This window comes from Rousettus aegyptiacus, unplaced genomic scaffold (genome assembly GCF_014176215.1).
Source record: "Rousettus aegyptiacus isolate mRouAeg1 unplaced genomic scaffold, mRouAeg1.p scaffold_m13_p_3, whole genome shotgun sequence".
Taxonomy (NCBI): Eukaryota; Metazoa; Chordata; class Mammalia; order Chiroptera; family Pteropodidae; genus Rousettus; species Rousettus aegyptiacus.
Genome location: NW_023416306.1, coordinates 14,536,097 through 14,558,476, shown reverse-complemented (window position 1 = coordinate 14,558,476; position 22,380 = coordinate 14,536,097). Strand labels below are relative to the sequence as shown.

The following is a 22,380-nucleotide window of genomic DNA, read 5'->3' as shown; positions in this document are numbered from 1 at the left end:
AAAATCAGTCTGATACCCAGCGCACCAGCATTCCTGTTTTTCAGAAGATGAAGCCACATCATAGAAAAGGTGGAGTTAGGATTTGAACTCAGGTTACTCTGCCATTGGTGTTTGTACTCTTAGCCGCCACCCTGCCCCATTTGTCAAAAGTTTTCTTACTTTGATGTCTGTCATCACCGAGCTCTCGGAAAGGCAGAAGCCAAGTAGTCTCTGAGTCTTCCGCCTTCTCGGCCCTTCCTTACAATTAGCTGCTTTATTTCCTTGATTCTAGCTCTACAGGAACTGACTGATCTTCATTTTCACGTTTAATGCTCTTGTTCAGACGTTATCATATAGACTAAATGTAACAGCCCCTCACAGGCTCCTTGCCTTCAGCCTTGGTTCCTCAAACTCACTCACACTGTGCGTGGTGAGTCCACAAATCCTTATTGAACACCGAATGTGTACTGGAGATTTCACAGGAACAAGACAGCTACATTGTCTGCCCTTAATGATTTCAAGCAGCATCGGCAGGAGCCATTGGCTACTGAATATCGACTGTGTGCCAAGCACTGGCCAACTGCTTCCTAGGCAGCCATTTGAGTGCCCTTTGAGGTGGTTTACTGTCATCATGACTATTTCACAGATGAGAAAACAGAGGCTTAGAGATGAAATAACTAGCTCAATGCTACACAGGTAGGAAATCTCAGAGCCAGGTATTGAACCCGGGGAGTGTGATTCTACCACCCTGACTTCTAGACATCGAATAAGCAATTATAATAGTGCTGAGTGCAAAAGAGAAAAATTCAGGACCATTTAACAGGGAGACCTAACTTAGACTATGAAGGTGATGATGATGATAATGTCAATAAACACTAATATTACAGATTGCTTCCTGTTTTCCAAACCCTCTACTTGATAGATATCACCTCATTTAATTTTCCTATTATTATTACTGCACTCACTCTACAGATTAAGAAACAAGCCAAAAGGGCTAAGTAACATTCGGAATGTCACACAGCTGATCAAATGTCATAGGGCTAGCATTTGATCGCAGATGTGTCTCCCTCTACAGCCTGATCTCTTAATTAACATCTTGCATTGCTTTTGTACAAGAAACTGTGACCCCTATGCTCCCTTGTGTAAAATCCTCCAGTGGTTTTATGATCCCCAAACACCACCACAATGAAAGCCCAACACCAAGACCCCTGCTCTTCCCGTCTGCTCCTCCCGAGTTCCGTTCATCCCGCATGGAGCCCCAGATGCTTCGACTGCTATCCGTTCCTGCCACACCTTTGCTCGTGCTGTTCCCTTGCCTGGAAGATCACCCCTCTCGTCCTCACTCTCTCCCACCACCTCCAACAGAGCAGATACGCTCACTTCCAGTTCCTGCCCTCTGGTTTCCTCCAATGGGACAAATCATCTTGCTCCCTAAAGGCGCTTTACTTTAAATTGTCTAGTGGGAAACGCTCCAGGCTTCCCTGGTAACCCTGCCGATGCTTGTCTGTATGCTCTACATGGCCCAGATTATGAACTGCCTTCCACTGTAGCCTTTTGCTTTAATAGCTACTCTCTCACTTTAAATTACATGTGTGATCCTTTTGAGGGCATGATTAGCATTTACTGAGCACCTGTTATGAGACATTTTCATATCACTCTCTATTTCATCCTTATCAGCACCCTGAGAAGCAGAGGCTAAGAGCTGTGCTTTTATATAAATGGTGAAACTGATGGTTCAGAGAAGTGAGGTGACTTGTCTAAGATTCACAGTAAGTGGAGGAGTATAGCTCTGCACTTGAGATTTTATGCTTCGAACTCTTGTGCTTTTCCCCTACCGCACACTGCTTTAGGGCTGACTGTGTCTGAGTTTGTCCTAGAATATGAATCCTGGCCCTGAGCAGGCACTCAGCAAGAGTCAGTGGAAGTCTTAATGTATGGAGTCACCGACAGAATCTACAATGGGAATCAGAATGAAAGCAGAGGAGGGGATACACGGAAGGTTCAGGAGTGCGCCAGGGTTCAGGAACGATTCCAGCTGAGAGTGAGATGCCCAGGCCTTAGGCAGAGGTTCAGAAAGTTTCCGACAGTTGCCAAAAGGCCCAGGGCTGTGCAGCTGCAGATATATTTGACTTAGATAATCCAGACGAGTGGCTGGGGAAGAAAGCCAAACAGCAAGGCTCCGCTGGGCACTAGGGCCTGGATGGGAATGTGGGGTGGGCAGGGAGGTGGGAAGGAAGTGCAGGGAGAGGGTGGAGAGGCGGGAGGGATGTGCAGGTTTTAATTATTCCTCCCATCTCCTCATTTCCCTCTCTGAATAGGATGCACACTCCCCCTCCCATACTCTTGCTGGCATCCGAGATGTTCAAGGTCCCTCGGCAGCTGATGCTGGAAGCTAGAGATGGAGAGGATCGTTCTCACCACTGCCCGGCTACCCACCACTTCCTCCTTCCTTCAGCAGCCTCGGGAGCTCGCAGTCCCTGCACAAGCTTGGCTGTGATCCTTGTAAGCTTTCTTCAAATGGCAACTTGTGGGCTGTTAAATGTTTGCTTAGCTGCCTCTGTTCCCGAAATCCTTGCTCAGGGGGTTGCCTGGCCATACATTGGTGCAAACAAGAGTGGGAATAGAGAAGACTGGGGACCCTAGTGGGATAGTCACATGAAGACCTCAGAGGCCATGGGCCTAATGGGATGAGTAAAGGGGAACTTCGAACCCCAACATCTCTCATTCTACTTTCAGAATGCTAGGGTAGGGAGAAACTTTAACAAAGTTCCCATCTTGGTTCCTTCGCACATTTTACAACAGAGAAACCCAGGGCTGGAGAAACACAGATGTGACAGAAGTCATGGGGCATTTACAGTCGAACATAATCTGAGCCATCGAATCCTCTGTCTTCCACATTCTTTAGTCCCTACCTTGAAAAATAATTCCTTCTTGCCTGTGTGACACTGAGGTGGCCACCTAAACTCCTGGGTGTGAGTTCCCCTTAAAGTTAAAATGGGATAATGCTTAGATCTGCTCCACGAGGTACTAGACTTAAATGAGGTAATATCTGGCAAGGCACTTAGCACAGGGCCCGTCACTTAGTGATGTTCTATAAATGTTACCAGTTATCAGGGTTGTTATTATCACAGTGATCAGGAGGCTTGAACAGCAGGGTGTGTGTGAATGCAGTGCAAGTGTCCATGTCTCCTCTGGGAAGCCTGCTGTCATCCATCACCCACCTCCACGCAAATGTCAAAGGCTCTACGATCCAGCTCAGGTAGCATCTCCTCAAGATATCCTCTCCTCACAGCACTCCCCAAGCCCAGCCTGGGGCACTTAGCTGCCTGCCCCTCCGCCATGTTCCCAGAGCACCTGGTGCAGTCCCCATTATGACTCCGATCACACTGCACTTCATTCACCATCTGCGTGGTGTATCTCACAACCACCACACTGGGGGAGGCGAGAGATCGTGTTTTACCCATCTCTGCACCCCTAACATCTGAGCGTGCCCCAGGTAAGGTGATGCGCAATACAGTTGTGTGCCACTTAACGGCTGAGAATCACATTGTGAGGTGATTCATCATTTTGCAAACATCGTAGAGTGCACTCACGCAAACTCAGGTTGTATAGTCTGCTATGCACCTAGGCTATACAGCACGCCACCATTGTCTGTGTGCTCCATCGTTGACTGAAACTTTGTTCTGCTGCACATGACAGTATTTGTTCACCACAGGGAGAAAGAGAAGAAGGAAGGGAAAAAACCAGGCACTACACATGAGAAAGAACTGGCACTATTATTGAGACATTTTTAACTCTTAAGTCTTCTCTGGTCAAGTTAAGCCTCCCTGAAATAGTACCTTCTACTTACTTGGTCATACTCAGTAAGGTCTCTTTCTAACCCTTTTATTGCCTTTATAAATAATAAAGTTATGAACAAACAGAAAGGGAAAAGCACGACACTGTCATAATCATACCTACTCTCAGTTGGCCAAGGTCTTCCACACTCACTAGTCCAGCAGCACTTGTTTGAGGCAAGGAGTCTTAACAGGGCTTTTGGATGAAGAAACTGGGGCTTGGGCAGGGGGAGGGTGAATTAAGATACCCAGGATAACAAAAGTGGAAAGCAGAAGACCTGAGAGTAGTACTCACATCTCCTGGGTCACAGATCAAGGCACTTAACTTCTGTCCCACGTTACTTTATCTCTCTCCCAGCACTGTACTTCTGACTCAACCCTACCCCACTTTGCAAACACCAAGCCAGTGAAACATCTAACTGTAATATCAAGATCCATCTCATCAAAGCTCCCACCCATCATTCTCTCCTCTCATTCTAAAAGCCAACGGGGTCTTCCCCTCACAACGGCAGAATGGCATTATTAATGAGAAAAAATTAAATTTCCCTACATCTTTCAACTATCATCTGTCCCCAGTTCCTAGGAACATATTTTTGGACTCTATCTGCTATCAAAACACAGAAATTAGTCTCCAATTTTGAACGTCAAACTCAGTTATCCCTTTTGTTAAGAAGGGAAATTAAGAGCAATTCATCCTGGTTGGAAGCCAAGCTAACATCTTAGCACAGAGTGTCATTAAAAATCCCAATCCAATGGGCCATTGTGGTATCTTTTAAAGCCTGAGCATATTCAGCTGCATAGAGTAGGTTTCTAGGGTTTGTTCTCCCTCATGCCTCTTGTCACTTTTAACCTGGGGATCAGTTACTATTTTAGGAAGAAATAGCTTGAAGCATTTTTTTCCTTTCACGGTTTTTTGCATTTAGACTTTCCTAATGAAGATGTTTAAGAAACAAACAAACAAAGCAAACAAACAAACAAACAAACAAACAATGATTCCACTCTAGGGAGTATTCACAGATTCCATCATCAGCCTCAGGTCATTACTGACCAAGTTGTCTATGAAGGACAAGAAGGAGAGGAAAAAATATTTTTGCAGTTTATAATTATATTGCCAGTTTCATTGCAGATCTCATTTTAATTCTGACTGAAACCTACCCTCGCCTTCTCCCTGCACTCTCTCACAAACAGTTATTAAGTCTGGGTTGGAGTTCAACCTATTCTTCCTGATTTTAGCATATTAATATGGTTTATTGGTATTTCACTGTCACCTCCCACCTGGGTGTTCTGAACCTCAGCTCAATTTAAATTTTCCCCTCTTCTGGGCTCTGGGATGAAGCTTGTTTCATTTTGCTGTTTGGGGGAAAATATGAGTTTGATTGAAGTTTCTCATCTTTGGGAATGGAAACAAAAACCTGGGGGAGTGGAGTCAATCATAGAAGAGGGGGCGGCCTTCAATTTCTTGCGCTATCATTCCCCAGGATATATCTTAGGGCTTCTGGGTCCACCTGCCTGCCTCCTCTCCCTTCATTTGTTTCATAGATATAATTTATTACATATCTACTTAGTCAGAACTTCTTTTAGGTATCACAACAGGTTAGGACATGAATAAGCTTTGACCTGCCCTTGAGGAAATTTAAATCTAGCTATTGAAATATTTTTTTTCTTTTTCTTTCTTCTTTCTTTTTCCTCCTCCTCCTCCTCCTCCTCCTCCTCCTCCTCCTCCTCCTCCTCCTCCCCCCCCTCCTCCTCCTCCTCCTCCTCCTTTTCCTCCTGTCAGGCCCTAACTATTTGAACACTGTCCCAGATACTATATACGACATGCAAAATATACAAATATAATCTCTGTCTTTATGGAGCTTACGACCTGCTGGAATCCCGACGCTAAATAGATAAGTACATAATTACAAATTAAAATAGATGCAATCAAGGAATAGAGCAGGGCTCGAAGGGAATGGTTAGTGAGGAACCTGTTAGACTCTAGGATGTGTAAAAAAGGTCATCGCTATAGAGTAACTGGAATTTTGTCCAAGAGAAACTGGATAGGAGAGGTGGGGATAAATTTTTCAGCCAGTGAGGTTAATATGTGCAAAGGCCCTATGACAGGAAACAGCCAGGCACATTTAAGGAACCAGTGTAGAGAGAGGTGAGGCCTGAGAGACAGGCAGGAGCCTGATCATGCAGAGACGTAAAGGCCATGTTAAGAAGTTCAGTATTTATAAAAGTACAATAAGAAGCACTTGAACAGTTTTATGGGAAGATGCAACATGCTGATATTTTTTATTTTAAAAGATCACTTTTTTTGTGATGTTGAAAAAATATTGGTAGGGAGCTAGATTTGAAGTGAAGGCCAGTTCTTAGGACAAAGACAGCTTTTCCAATGACACGCACCAGAAATAATGATGATGGAAGGTAGACTGTGGGGTCATTAGAAAGGTACGAAAAAATTCTATGTAATTTTCAAGGAAAAAGATTTCTAACTGGAGTTTTCTTTGAAGAACATTTGGGTTTTTGTTTAAAAAATTCTGGAGTGAGGAGAAAATTAATTTGGCTTTAGACGTGGGTAGGGTTGCAATGCATGGAGATTAGGAAGGGAACTCCTGCTGGAGAGCTGGGTGTAAGCAAATGTACACAGGGAGGCAGACACAAGGCAAGACGACCTATTTTTCTAGGAAGAATTAAATGTGTGCAAAAGAGTTAAAGACAAAAAAAGTAGAGGCCATACTGCAGAACACTTTTACACATGAACATGGTCCATGGTACTCAAAATTCTGTAATCAAAACTGAACATTTTAAAACAAAGTCCCAGTTGATTGCAGAGACACAATGTCCAAAGAACTACTTTTCTTAGATAAGTTGTCTGGCAGTTTGTGTCCAGACAGCCACCTTCGGTGTGGTGTAAGTTTCCCCTCTAAGAGCTAAAAATATTCCTCCCATGTATCCAAATCACTGCAAACTAGCTCTGAAGTCAATTATGAACCTCGTTCCTCATTAAAGGCACAAAGCCACATATTAGCTCACTTTTCTGGGCTGAAAGACATGAATTAGGGGTGGAAGCAAATAAATGTAGACCAAGATTCATTGTATATGATTTTGTGTTCAAAAGCAGCTACACATGTGGCATGCTAATAAACCGGGCCATTCAAAAGATGAATATTTCTACTTGGTAATTTCTTAGGGGGCAAGAAACCCCTACCCCAAATTCCTCAGTCAGGAAACAGAGAAAACTTGAAAACCACCTTAGTTAAACCCAAAATATGCTAAAAATTTAACTTGACTTTTAAAAAAAAAGACATTTAGGCATATATATTTTTGATGCAATGGGAATAACTGACATAAAAACAAACGAACACAGGTTGTGTGTGTGTGTGTGTGTGTGTGTGTGTGTGTGTGAGTGTGTGTGTGTGAATATACGTGAGAGGTTTAGCCAAATAATACATTCAAGAGATATCAATGGCCCTCACCCATTCCTGAGTCTCACTCCATTTCTGAGCTTAGTTAAAGAATGTGTGGTGCTCAAGAATGAGGTAGTAAAAAATAAACAAACATAGCATGAAAATCCCCCCAAATTAAGTGTTTTTAAAGTTTACACTCAGATAAAATGGCTCTGAATCAAATACCATATATCCAAGCCAAATGCATTCCTTCACTTTTCTTCTATAGCTTCACAGAAATGGGGTCATCTATTCTCAAGCAATTCCCTATGATAGGGAACTCATTACCTTGCAATGACCCTCTTCCAATATTAAAAAAATATTATCACAACTACTAACATTTATGTAATTTATCGAGCCATTACTAGGTCTCAGGTACTAAGCTAAAAGCTTTATGAGGATTATTTCATTTATTCATCACAATAACTCTATGAGATAAGTACTGCTATTACCCCTACCTGATAGGTAATGAGCCTGAAGTTTAGAAAATAAAGACATTTTCAGAATAAGGCTCAATTTTCTCCCATATGTGACCACTCCCTTTACCCACATAGTTCTAATTTTACTTCCTGGGGATTTCCAGAACAAACCTGCTCCTTTTCAAGACAGTAATCTTCATGGTCACTTTCATGAAAGTGTGCGGTGTGGAAGGACCTTGGATCGGGGATTCAGGTACACGTGGGCTTTCATACATTGCTCCACTTCTGTGTGTTAATTTGGCCAATCATTAACATCTCTGGGATCCACTTTCCATGTATGAAAAATGAGGATGCTAAATCCTGCCTCACATGTCTGCTGTGAGAACTGAATAACTAACTTCCTATAAATTATTTTGAACACTGAAATAATTATAACAGACATGCTAAATAATATTAAGTTCACTTTTTTGTCCAGGTTCCTTCAATGCTTATAGAATAATTCTCCACTGTTTCCTTTAGAGGTCATTAGGAATCTACAATGTTTTTCCAATATCTTGACTACGAATCCTCTTTCTTCACCTTTTCAAAGCACAGCTCCCAGAACAGGACAGAATTGAAAAGAATGGCACAGAGAACTCTAGGTGTAGTGTTATCTGTCTACACTAGAGTGAAACCATCTTACTCACTTAAACAAATAAGTTACTCCTTTAAAGTTAATTTCTTCTACTGGCTTACCAAAGGGCCAGAATATTGGGTGACTATATCTTGACTTGCGTTGGGAGCTTCAAGGGATGTGCTGACTAATATTTCAGTTAAGATGAGTTTTTAATATTAACCAATAATAACTATTAACTATTAATTAATAATGCTACCTGCATGACAATTTGGATGAAGCCCAAATCCATGTGATCAGGGCTGCTTTATTATAAAACTCATACTGGATCATTCGCATTGTATTCAGTGCTATGGGAAACCATTGGAGTTGTGCCATGAGGTAGCTCCATTAATATGACATTGATAAAATCAAAGATGGAAGAAAGCAAAGCCCCTTATCAGGACTGCAAGGGGTCTCAAGGAGTTATTGCATCTGTTAGATAGAAGGAAAGTAATACAGAGATATTAATGTAGCTCTCAAACTTCTGTTAAGGGATCATCTAGAGTTCACTTTAAAAATATTAATAGTTGGGCTCCACTGCTAGAGAATATAATTCACTAGTTCTGGGGATCCAATCGGATGACCCAAATGCAGATGATTTATAGACCACAGCTGAAAAAACAGTGTGAAATTCACTAAGTTTGGACACAAACCCAGTCTGTCTCTTCAGTATGTGCTTAGCAGGGCAAAAAGCCACTAGTGGGCTTGAGAAGGCTCAGACAAAGGAAGGGGTGATATTTGCCAAGGGCTTGGATTGGGGCTATGTCAGTATTTATTGCTCTTGCCAGCTGGGCTCTGGACAAGTGCTATATTGTGCTGACCTTTCCCTATAATGGGCAGTAAGCATCAAGTATAACTATGTCTTAACACAAGGGCAAAATTCATTTTCTTCCTGAAGACGGGACCTATTATTTAGCCCACTCCAATACTTCAGCACCATGGACAGCCCAATGCACACGGCTGGCTGAGCGCTCTCTTCACTAAGAAGAGGCTGGTAGCTTAGCAGCTTAAGGCCCATGGGGGAAAGTGAGAAAGGTGAAAGCTGCCTTGGCCATGGCCCATCTCAGAGAAGTAAATAATTTACTTGGCTATAGAAGTGATAGACAACAGAACTAGTATTTGAATTCATGTTTGTATTATTCCATAGTCTTTGCCCTTAGTCATTAAACTATTTACCAAGACCTTGAGTGAGTTACTTAACCTCATGAGACCTTCATTTGTACATACATGGAAATAAATACTGAAAAATTAAATGTCTCCAAGGCCTGATCTTCTACAGTTATCAAGTACTGATGGGTGAGGACAGTGGTTGAAAAGTGAACTATTCATTTTCCAACATTAGTGTTCATCATTCTTACTCACATCCCCATATTCCACATTCTGGTGATTCTTCCAACCCTAAGCTCCCTGAGATCTACTTGTGCAGCTGCTTCTGTAAATATTTTCCCTATTCCTCTGCCATCTCATGCTCACAATTTTGCCTGTCTTATGTTCACATATGATTTGATAGGTATGAACCAAAAGCCTTGTCTTTACATCAAAAAATAAATTCACTATATGTATACTATGAGAAATAGGGAACTTATTTGCAGTTCAAGTGCAAAACAAGTTGGGGCTCATTCACAATGGTGAAGTGGGAACAATTAGAGGATGTATTAATAGAAGTCTGGGTGTTTCAGAGAAAGGAGGTGAAAGTTCCACTATGAAGAGAAAATATGGAAGGAATCAATACTAAATTCTGTATGCTGTAACAAAATTTGGAGGTGAAATTGAGTCATATTGAGGTAAGGCTGACAAAAATAGGGTTAGAATTTCAAAGACACTCAATATATATCTAAAGGGAAAAAATTGAGAAAATAATGTTACTAATATGATGCTAGAAGTCGAAAGGGTGGTTACCTCTGGGAAGGCATTAATTGGACGGGAGCAAAAAGAAGCTGAGGTGCTACAAATGTTTTATGGTTTGATCTGGGTGGAGTCCCATGTAGACATTCCTTAAGCTGCACACTTGAGATATGCCTTCCTTACTGTATTTATTACAAACTTCAATGTAACGCCAAGTGAGAACAAGGCTTTGGGGAAACACACCCACCACATCCTGCTGAAGTATGTAAACTGGAACAACTTTCTGGAGGGCACTTTAGCAATAGATATGAAGAACTTTAATCAGTTTCTTGGACCATGCTTTGTGAATGATTATAGTGACTACGGTGTCTCATTAGTTCAAATTAATTGTGTGAAGAGTAAATGGTAGGCTATAAGATACTTGTAAAGTATATTTACAGGGACTGAGACATGAGTATTCTTCAGGACATTCAGGAAATTCCAACAAAGCTTATACAATCTTGTCACATATTTTTTAAATTATTAAATATCATTTTTGGGGGGGCATTTTTAATTTGGAATAGCATCCACAAGCATGGAAAGAAACTGTAGGTTCTCTGATATAGCTCAATCTCACTGCATTCACATTTGAATTCTTCCTTTATTTAATGAATCATACCCTTGCCCATGGAATAAAAGCAATTTTTAGTTTCCTTTAAAACCCAAGACTCTAAATGATAAAGGCCTCTTCCAGAATGCTGCCTTTTCCCTGTCATGTAACTCTTAGGCTGGAGGACATACATGGAGGACATTTGACCAGCTAAGGGTGCAAAGTGCATAGTAGGTGTGGGGCATCTCTGATGCTCAGTTCTTACCGTCTGCAATAAAGTGCTCAGGCACATGCAGAGTCACCTTCACGGTGAGTGGACAGGACATCTGACTGCCACACACCATGGCCAGGATACAGGAGCTCACAGCAATCAGCGTCAGGGCCGTCTTGTTCACTGGGCTTTTCAGCAAACCTGACAACACAGAGACACACAGAGACACATAAGTCTAGGAGGTGAGGAGATGGGGATAGCATTGAGTTTGAGAATCATGTTATTTTCTCGATTGGGAAGCTGAAAAAAGGAACCATATTTTCCAGCCTCTGTAACTGCAATGACATCTCTGTGGCCCCTTGTTGGGTCTCAGTTTAACATTTAACTCCCTGAAAAATGGGTTTATCATTCCTTTTGGTAAAGACCAAAAAAAAAAAAAAAAAAAGCTTCCCAAAAGTCATGACATCTTACTCCTCCCATACTAATAAAGCTGGTTACGCTTGATAATAATTAGATACTGGTAAATTGTCCACTGTCTTTAGAAGCAAGTGAGAAGACAGTGTACTGCTGAATTCATAAGGTCTAGTGGAATGAGCATGGGCTTTGGACAATGACAAACCTGTGTTCAACCTGCTTCATTCTCTGAATCTCAGTTTTCTTATGTGTGTGATAAGGATAAGAACAGCTCACAAGGTTGTGATGATTATATAACATAATGTACATGCGATGTCTGTCATCTAAAAGGGTTTCACTTTCAGAAACTATTAGAAGCCGCTCAGTTCCAATCAATTTCACAAGCCTTTACTGACCACTTCCTTTGAGAGAAAAACACAGAGAAGTATAAGAATAGTTCCTGCTCTTCAGGAACTTACCAGTTAGAGGACAAAGTCACACTTATCCACAGCTAATTGGAATCCGAGGCAAACTGTATTAAGAGCTAGTAGACAGGGCATAGGATGGGAGGGGACTTTTGTCCAGGAAAACTAAAGACAATTTCACATATGCAGTCGAATGAGTAGATTAGACCTGCATGGCAAAGAGACCACGGGGCCAGCAAAGAAAATCCAGGGACCATGTCCTGAGCCCCTATTGTGCCTCATTCTTTAGTCTTTTATATTCACATTTATTTTCCAGGTTCAGATTACCATTTTTAGAGCAACGTCTCCCAAATTTCTACTACCCACTGGGCTCTTCTTTGGAGCAAACCTTTATGCCCAAACCTCCTGGACATCTCTCTATGAATGTCCCATGGACATGACAAAAAGAACACATTCAAAGTTGGACGCATTATCTTTTCTCCTTCTCTCTTTCCTCCGAGACCCTCGACTTATTGAAAGTACCACTATTTAAACTGGTCAGGAACTCAGATGTCGTCTTTCATTCTCCCGTCGTCTTCCTTTTTACGATCTAAACAGCCAATGTCGTCCTATTCAGTCCGTCCTTCACATTTTCACCTCTGTCCCCTCATATCTCCTACTGTCTGTTTGCTTGTGGGATGAGGAAGGTGTGGGCACATCTTCCCATCACATTTCCTGCTGGAAGCCTTAGAGCTGTTCTATAGCATCTGGTTTCGGCACGTGACCCATGCTTGTTAGCCTGGCATCTGCGACCTGTCATGGCAGGTCCTTACGCTCATACCCCCTGTTGTTCTCTCTTACATGGCCCAGATGCTGGCGGGGCTGCCTTACTGCACTGTCACCACAATCAACACTCTCCACCATGTTAATACTAGCATAGGTATTCTTCCTTTTGCAGAAAATTCCACTTGTTTCTTTGTCCCCTATCACTCACTGAGATTAATAATAAATATAAATTCCCCTGCTTCTGGGCAAACAAACTGCCTATATTAATTGTGTTTTCCAAAATATCTTATTCGAACACTAGAGTCTAGTAGCTAGATAGTAAACTCCTTAAGGGCGAGCACTGTGTTTTTTGCTTACCATTGTATCCCAATGCCCAGAACAGAGTCCGGTACAGGATAGAAATTCAGTAAATGTATCATAACTTCCAGGGGTGACAGTAACAACATTAGCAACCAGACACAGGTGCTGACCAATCAAAAATCATGTCAACATACAAATGGCCATGAAATATATGAAAAGATGTTCAATATCACTAGCTATTAGGGAAATGCAAATCAAAACCACAATGTGATACCATTTCACACCTGTTAGAATAGCTATAATCAACAGGACAAGTAATAACAACTGTTGAGGTGGATATGGAAAAAAAGGAACCCTCATACACTGTTAGTGGGACTGCAAATTGGTACAGCCAATATGGAAAACAGTATGGAAGTTCCTCAAAAAACTAAGAATTGATCTACCATATGACCCAGGAATCCCTCTACTGGATATTTACCCCAAAGACTTGAAAACCCATATCTGAAAAGATATTTGCACACCAATGTTCATAGCAGCATTATTCACAGTGGCCAGGACATGGAAGCAACTGAAGTGTCCTACGATAGATGACTGGCAAAAGCAGCTGTGGTACATATATACAATGGAATATTACTCAGCCATAAGAAAAGATGAAATACTGTCATTTGTGACAACGTGGATGGACCTTGGGATAATCATGCTAAGCAAAATAAGCCAGAGAGAAAATCACATGATATCACTTATATGTGGGATATAAACCTAAAAGCAACAAACGAACAGGACAAACAGAGACTCATGAACATGGACAATAGACTAGTCATTACCAGAGGGGAAGGGAGAGGGGGAAGAAGAGAAGTAGATGGGGTAAAGGGCGTCAAATATGTGGTGACAGAAAGAAAGAAATATAACTATGGGAGGTGAACACACAGGGTAAAAAAAAAATGTACAACTGAAACTTACCAGATTTCGTTAACCAATGTCACCATAAAAAAAGTCAATTAACTAATTAAAATAAAAACAAATAAAAAACACAAGAACACTAAAGAAAAAGAAAGTATGTTAACAATAAACAATCAACATTGCCAGACTCATGGATTCTAATGGAACAAGAGCCCATGTAACAGCCCACTTTATGATTTTTCACGTGGGTATCTATTTTTTCTTAATAAACGGCTGCTTCACCATCTTTATGTCTCTCATTCCAAGCTCACAGCCTGAGACCTAGAAGTTGCTTAATTTAACAATAGGATCCTTATCTTTATTGCAAGTCCTAGGATGATGCATAACTTATGGTAGACACTATTCTTACATTTGTGCTTGTTATATCTGCTAAACAGAAGAGCAGATAAAATAAAAAGAGATAGTTCTAGTTCAGAAGATGAAGAATCCTAAAACCAAATGACCACAGAAAAAAGGAACAAATTTCATCTCTCATTTGGGAGCTATGAGAAGCTATTTCAAACTCTGATAATATAAACATTTTAGTAACTAGATAGCACAAAAATCTAACATCAATGTTTTCCACTGGAAAAATTAGGGACTAGAGGTCGGTGCCTTGCACAGGTCTTTCCTTAAAATGTCAACATATTACCTTGAGCCAAGTTATTGAACAAAACTCCCAAGTAACAGCAGCAGCAGCATTGAGTTTCTACTCTAGATTCTATGGACTCTATTCTCAGGGGAAAAACATGTACGCACGAGTCCAGCATGAACACGTTCATGGGAAAGTAAACCAGGTTCACAGAGTGAGATGTGAAAGGTAGTCAGAGGCTCCTGGTACTGGGGAGGCAGATGCCCTGGATGGATAACAGCACCCTGAGGGGCTGTGAGAAGACATCTCTCAGATCTAGCCCCTATAGCAGCAGAAATAGATGTGATCAAGACATTCCTTTTACTAATTAACTACCAGAATACCGCCCAGGCTCAACAGGGCTTTCTGAAGTGGGGAGAAAGGGCTGAGGGGCGGGAGTGGAACTGCTCATATAGTCTCCTGGACTTGTGCTGGGCTAAATGTATCCCCTTTGTCATTTAAACCTTCACAGTAGTCCAGGGTCTTTATGAGTCAATGGTTGGAAGGAAAGTCACATTAGCTATTGACCTTAAGTTTTCTAATCTAGAAAATAGGAATAAAATGATGTATCTTTCAAGAGTGTGGTAAGAACTAAATGAGACAGCAAATGTCAAATGCCTGGCACAGTTTCTGGCACATGGTAGGCGCTTGGTAAACAATCAATTCCAAGCCATGTATCAGCATTTATCTCATTACTGATAGCGGAAACCAGAACTTATTTATCTGTTTGTCCAATACATTATCAGAATATATTAGGGATTGAATTATCCTTTACAGAAACTGAAGGCCAAAAGAGTAGGTAGCGAAGAAAGTGTCATAAGAAGAGGGAAGGAGCAGAAGACAGAATGAGAATGAACAGCATGCTGGGGCAGACATTTACTCCATAAATGCCAGAATCACTACAGGTGTCTCAGAGGTTCAAGAGGAAGAAAGCATGCAGGTGAAGTCTGTACTCAGGCCAGATGCCAGCAGAACAGCCACGGGGCTTGGGGAGTTTCCATGGCAACTGGACATGGCTGAAACTTCGCAGTGAGACTCAAAGAGAGGTGACTTTTTAAGTGTTCCTGGCCTAGGGACCTGAGATTCAGCACTTAGCTCTGAGTAGGTGCTGTAGACAGCAGCAAGGCGGAAAATTATGCACTTCACAGTCACCACCCTCTCCTCTTCTAGGCTCTGCACTGCACTGTGGGAAGCAGGGACAGGAAAGAGAAACTCCATTAGTTAAGTACTTACTATGATCCAGGTATTATCTCTAGTACTTATATCTATCCATCTATCCATTCATCCATCCACCCACCCACCTACCCATCATCCATCTACTCACCCACCTACCCACCCATCCATCCACCCATCCACCCACTCACCCACCCAACCATCCAGTAAAACAATATTTATTGAACATCAACTTTTTCCCTGCACTGTTCTAGGTACAGGGGTACAAACCAAAGTCCTTGAAGCTTACAATTTAGTGGTGAATTATCTCATTTAATTCTTAAGCGACTGTTACTTCTATCCCCATTTATATACAAACAGAAGGTCACCCAACTTGTATGTGGCAGAGATAAAATTACAACCAGTTCTCTCCATCCTCTGCCCAACATCATACTACCTCCCACTTCACCACAGAATAAGGGTTCCAGGGAGGCATCATGCAGTTGCAGAAAAAGCACGGCCTTTGGAGACAGACATATCTATGTTCAAATCCTGGCTTAACCACAAAATCTCCATGTGACACTTGCCGATTGATCTAACCCTAATAAGACAAAATGTCTCCACCTAAAAAAAAATGGGAACAGGCATCTTCTTTCAGAGTTGATGTGAGGACAAAATAACACATGTAACTGTCCCCCCCAAAAAAGAGCTTGATAAATGATAGTTCCAGATCGTGGCATGAGCACCCCCAGATGGCTAGGGTCACAGTTACCCCTGGTTTACATCCCAGTTGGCAGTTCCCTCCCCTATCACTTTCAGGGGAGCGAGCTGTGCCATAGGAATAGAATTTCATCAGAGCACATCGATTGCTGGAACTGGAGAAAGTTAATAATCTAATTTTCCTTTCATTTCCCCTCCCTCTTACCCCCCAGCTCCTCTCATGGCAGAAGAGGCCCCCATAAAATGCATGACTTGAGAAATTCAACCGGAAATAATTCAGCATTGTTGATCCACACGCTGCCTATAATTCGAGGTTTGATTGATTCTCTATTCGGAAATGCCAGGTTGAGAGAAGAAAATCAAATTTAACTTAAATTTGGAATTAAATCAATCACATTTTACAATAAAGAAAATAGATCTAACCTCATCAGACCACTGTGTGTGGAAAACTTAAAGCTGCCATATGCTCACTGTTTCTTTCCTCCTGATATTCCCGGGCACACGAGAACAGGTCCTGAGCCAAGAAGTCATTTTTTTCTTAAAATGGCATATGGGGTTGGGCTGCAGGGCAGGGGTTCTAGGAAGCTAGGACATAGGGTGGACGAGCCCAGGAAGAATAGGCTGGGACTTGGCTCTAGGCACACAAATTGATATCCAGACTCTTCCATTTAATAGCTGTGTAATTTTTTGGCAATTATCCACACGCTCGCTGAGTCTCAGTGCTCTAATCTATAAAATGGCAATGGTAATCTCTAACTGGTGGAGAAGCTGGGTAGATTCGATGGGAGATCATAATCACAACACTAAGCAAACACACTTAGGGACCCATAAGCTGTTGGTATCTCTCTTTTCTTCTTGATTCCTCAGAACCTCAATGGCCCATGTTTGGCATTTGCATGGGTATCAGCAGGACACATGGTCCTTGGGCTTAAGCTGGAATTTTGACATTTACACTTAGCTGCTGACTTCCATGGATATACAAGTCACGTTACTCCACTAAGCTTTAATGTCCTTATCCAAGAACTAATTGATTCAATAAGTACTTAATCTGCATCTACTATGTGCCAGACCTCGTATTCTGTGCCTTCCGATTCCAGTGTTTATAAGTATATCTGAATATATTAGGGCTCAATAAACATGAGTGAATGGATAGATGCATGAATGAATGCTTAAATGTTGTTCTCCATTCTACCAAGAGGCGCCAGTATCGGAATATTGCTATTAGTTCTTTTCTAGACAAATGTATTTATTCACTTTCTTCAGCAAAGACTGGCCCCTACCCGGCGAGAAATCATACAAAAATCCCTTGAGAAGTCACCAATCATCAGGGTGACCGCTGTCGATTGCTCGTGTGCCCCATTAACCTCACTGAGCGCCTCGCGGGACTCTTGCCACACCTGAGCTCCAGTACCTCGGTGCTTCTCTGCTTATTTCTGGAAACTAAAATTGGGACGCATCATCTGACAACTGTAAGTGTCACGCTGGAGGCAGCAGAATATTTGAAACTGGGGCTTTCTCAGAACTCTGGGGAAGGTGGGTCCCTCTGCTCAGCCTAACTGATGTTGGGATTCTTCGTACACTACTTAGGAGCGATGTGTCAATATGGGACATGCTTTCCCCCATCTTGCCCACCTGAGGCGAAGTCCCATTTCATCTCCCCATCTCTCTCTGTCCTGAACTAGTTTCTTGTGTTCTTTGACTCTCTGACCTCGGCACTCTCAAATCCACAGTGTCCTTTAAATCACTTGTAATTTCCCCAATCTCCTATCTTCCATAGGATTTTCCATTTTAGGACCTGTGCGAGTGTTCATCCAGTTCTTGCATGCTCGCACAGACAGCAAACTCAACCCATACCAAGCAACGATGCTATGCTGACAGTTGCACTAAACAGTCCTAGGATCTTACTCTGTGATCCAGCTGTTGCTTCCCATTTAATGTGCATCTAATATCTCCTCTTCAGGGCAACTATCTAATTAAAGGTGGCAATTAGGTTGCCGTGGGCCTTCTTTCTTCCGCACCAAACAATAGTAGCTTTAATTTACTTTTCTAAAGTTATGTTAACTCTCTTTATTATACTTTATACAGATTTGGTTTTTTTGCAATGGCTTTTCTAGTAAAGCACATGTTGTTGTCATCATCGTCATCCTCACCACTACCGAAATTCATAAAAACATGTGCGTGCCAGAAAATATGACTAAAGTTTTGCACGCGGCATCTAGCTTAATCTTCACAGAAACTTCATGAGATGACATTATCACCCACATTTACACATGAGGAAACTGAGGCCACTTCTTAGCTTGAAGGTAATAGGGCTGCAATGGAAAATCATTTAATTTCACGGTCCAAGCTCTTAACCTTTACCCTCCATAACTTCTCTATCAACATGCTAGATGTAGCCTGAGCAGAGAAGAACCAGTTATAACTGTCAAGCTGCTTATAAATCTCAGCTTGCCCTGTGGTCCTGTGGTGACCATGGGTGAACTTGTAGTAGGTTCATCGTCCTACCTGATGTGGACCTCAGGTTGTCAAATGAACCTCTCCGCATTACTAAAGTGGGATAGAAGATGAGAAGAGAAAGCTAAATAGCTTTCTTGTCTCTTGTCTTCTCTGACTCTGGAAAATACTGCAGGGTCTCAACTAGTTCAACATGCTATGTGGGACCAAACCATTATCTGTGAAGCACTGGTAAACACCTCTGGGCATTTCAGCTCCAAAACTAGAGTTTCTGCAGTACCAGCTTGGATTGTGGCACTCTGATGAAGATAATGACACTGGCAGTACACACTGAATGGGGCTACAGAAACTGGCTACTTAATTTCTCTATGGTAGTTACAAATAGCTGAGTCTGGAAGTGTGACAGTAACTTTAAGGTGATGATGATGAAGATGGTGGCAATGGTATTGGTGGTAAAAATGGCATAGATAGAGACATACTTTTTAAAGTTCTTATTAGTTTACAATTATTCTCAAAGATCTCATTCATTTTTTACCGAAATCCCATGTGGTAGGTATTGCTATTATCTCCAGTATGCAATTGAGGAAACAGAAACTTAAGGGTGAGCTCGTGTTTAGAAGGCAGAGGAATATCTGAGCCTGGGAGCCACATCTCCTGACCCACAGCCTAGTGCTCTTTCCATGATACTCTACCCTGGTCTCACTGGTAAGGTCTTAAGGCAGGGTTAGCATCTGTGCCCCCTACCTCCTGACCCAATGACCACACAAGTGTGTCCAAATGCCCTAAGGGCCGCTGCAGTATTTCCCACAAAATGAAACAATCATGAAAAGTAAACTTTTCCATTTTCAAAAAATTCTGGGACATGCTACATTTTATATTCATCTCTTGAAGGGCTAGAGAATATATCTGGTATTAAAATCTCTAAAAAAAGGCCTGCACTGAATTCTCTTTAGCAGACTTTAACCCGGTGTTTCCTAAAATTATTAATATATTGCAGAGCCATTATTCTAGGGAATGAAGTAGAGAAAACAATGAGCTAAGAATAATTAATTTTGCAAAGGTTTCTGTAAGTAATATCAGCAGCTCCCAATAATTAACTCTTGCCCCAGTGCCAGTCACTGTGTTAAAGTTTTGATGTACATTTAGTTATTAAAACTCCCCAACAACCTTGCAAGGCAAGGGATACCACCTCCACCTAAAAATGGGAGAACCAAGACTTAACCACAGGGAAGCAAGAGAGTAGTTACATGGTCAGTTCTGTCTAACTCCAATGTCTGCACTCTTCTGGTTCCCAAATGTTAAAAAAAAAGAGAGAGAGAGAGAGAGTTTTAGAGTCACAGGAAAATATGTGCAAGGAAGGAAAAGAGGCAGGTACCAGAGGTCAGTTCAAGAGGATAAAGGCTATTCAACTGATACTGAGCAGGCTGATGATTCTCATCATTAGGGGGAAGGTAAAGATGCTGAACTCAAGAGGCGAAATTGCAATCCGCAGATAAGAAGCCATTGGAGAAGATGATTCAAAAGAGCTAAGGATCTAGAAAGGCTCAGAAGTAAATGGGAAAGAAGAAAGGAAGGTGGCACTTGGGTTTCAGATTCACAGGTGATCATCAGTCGGCACTGACTTGCAATATTTTTAAGGGATGGGTGCGTGAACCTGTACTCACCCTCTTAGACTGCACATTGTTTAGCTACATAACTGATTTCAGCCCACGCCACCAATCAAAAGGGGTATGGCGAAGAAAAGGTGGGACCAAGCAGTGGGTGCAAAGGGACAGAGCAAAGAGCAGGGCTACCAGGAAAGATCAAGGTCAATTACCTCCCATCTCCATGAAAGGCAGATTTCTAGCTTCTTTTTTTCAGCTTGCCAAATCACTTTGCCATTTTCTTAGAAGATATCACTAGACTTTTGTCCAAGGTTTGTAAAAGCGGGAGGAGAGAAATGAAGTTTATTGTGTATTTAATATTTATTAGGCCTGCTGTGGTGCCCTTTACCTATAGATTCTCTTTTATTCTTTATGCCATTGTCAACTCCAGGCAAAGCTGCTGTTATTTGACATTGGAGGAAATAGAAATTCAGAGAGCATTACTGACTTGCCCTAAGGCTCAAAACTAGTAAGGGACAGAGATGAAATATGAAGCAAGATCCAGTAACCTTCAACCTCAACATTTGTTTCACTATATCATAGTGTCATTAAAGTAAGGGGGCTTCCTCAAATCTCCGTGCTCCTTTTTCCTCAGCTCCTTCTGCTGATTCTCAGACCTAAAAAATGATAAAAAATGAGGCTCTGCCTGATGGTCCATAAACTGTCTACTGCAGTTAGATTTGCCCATCACTTTCTTTGTGACAGGCTGCACGAATGCCCCACACCTATGCGTTGTCCTTCCTGCTTTACTCGACATGTCTAAGGTAGACCAACTTTTCAAGACCAGAGACTTCTCTGGAAGTCTGCTCTGGCCATCGTAACTCAGAAGATCCTGAAATTTCTCTTAACTCCTGTCACAAGTGTCATCTGTTTTAATTTGAATCACAGGGTCTTAGAATTATGACACTGAAGTAACTTTGACCCAAACATATTACACAATACAGGTAGTTCCCTGTAATGCTCCTCCTCACAGTCATCCCACCTGTTCTTGAACATTAGCTAAATTGGGAACTGATTAGCTCAAAACCAATGTCATTGATAGTGATGGTGATGATAAAGATGGTGAGGATGATGATGATAACTTCTTGAGGAGCACTTACTACTTATGACACATTGTGCTAAATATAAAGTTTTGTTAGTGCCCCATTTTACAAATAAAAAAAAACTACGCTGAGCCCAAGGCTGGGAGGTTGTAAAGCAGCAAAACCAGGATTCAAATCCTGATCTAGATCCCAGATCCCAAAGCTCTTAACAGTACCATGTAGTTTCCCTTCACAGTTTCTCTTCAGCATGAGAACTATGTCAGTGGGAAATGAAAATCTATTCCTAGAGCAATAGCATGCCTAACGTGCTCCTGCCCTCAAGAGTTCCACAAACTTGTCTCCATCTCTCCTCGCCAAGGCAGCACTTCTGTTCTGCAGTTGGAATATAGGTCCCCTATCCTTCTTTTGTTCCAAATTTAGATTCCGTCATTTGATTCCTGCATGCAGAAAATAATCATGAGCCAGAAAAGCAGAGCTGAAGGAGTTACTTTAGATCAGTTAGTCTGATATGCTGTGCTGAAGGTTAGGTTAGGAAAGCAGCCTTTCCCAAAGTCACCCTGCCCAGAGCCAGATCCAGATCCCATCTGTCCAGCTCCCACAACAATGTGGCTCAGTTTACCACTTGAGATAGTTGTCATATTTTTCTATCCCAATCAATATCTTCTGGAACAAAGATAGTACATCTTACATCTCTCGTGTTCCCTGTGGGACTGACCATAGTATCCTACACATGACTGTATGTTATACAGCTCCAACTAGGATAATTTGCTAAATGCCGCACGCAATCAAAATGATCAATACCCAAACAATTCCCACAAAACAACCTCAAAAGACTGGTGTAAAGTCTAAAGCACAATAGATTAAAGTAATCAGAAGAACATGGACTTTGGAGGTAGATAAACTTAGGTTCAAATCTCAGTTGTCTTTTTCTGGTTGGCCTTCAACAAGTC

At 41.7% G+C, this 22,380-nt stretch overlaps 1 protein-coding gene across 11 annotated transcripts in view; it reads right to left on the bottom strand.

The window, feature by feature from the left end:
* ASTN2 (astrotactin 2) overlaps nucleotides 1-22,380 on the bottom strand; it is a 900,155-nt gene that overhangs the window by 459,560 nt on the left and 418,215 nt on the right. For all 11 annotated transcript variants that reach the window (XM_036238510.1, XM_036238511.1, XM_036238512.1 and 8 more), the window contains one exon: nucleotides 11,020-11,166. In XM_036238510.1, the coding sequence (XP_036094403.1) occupies nucleotides 11,020-11,166 (147 nt within the window). The remainder of the gene's footprint in view (nucleotides 1-11,019; nucleotides 11,167-22,380) is intronic.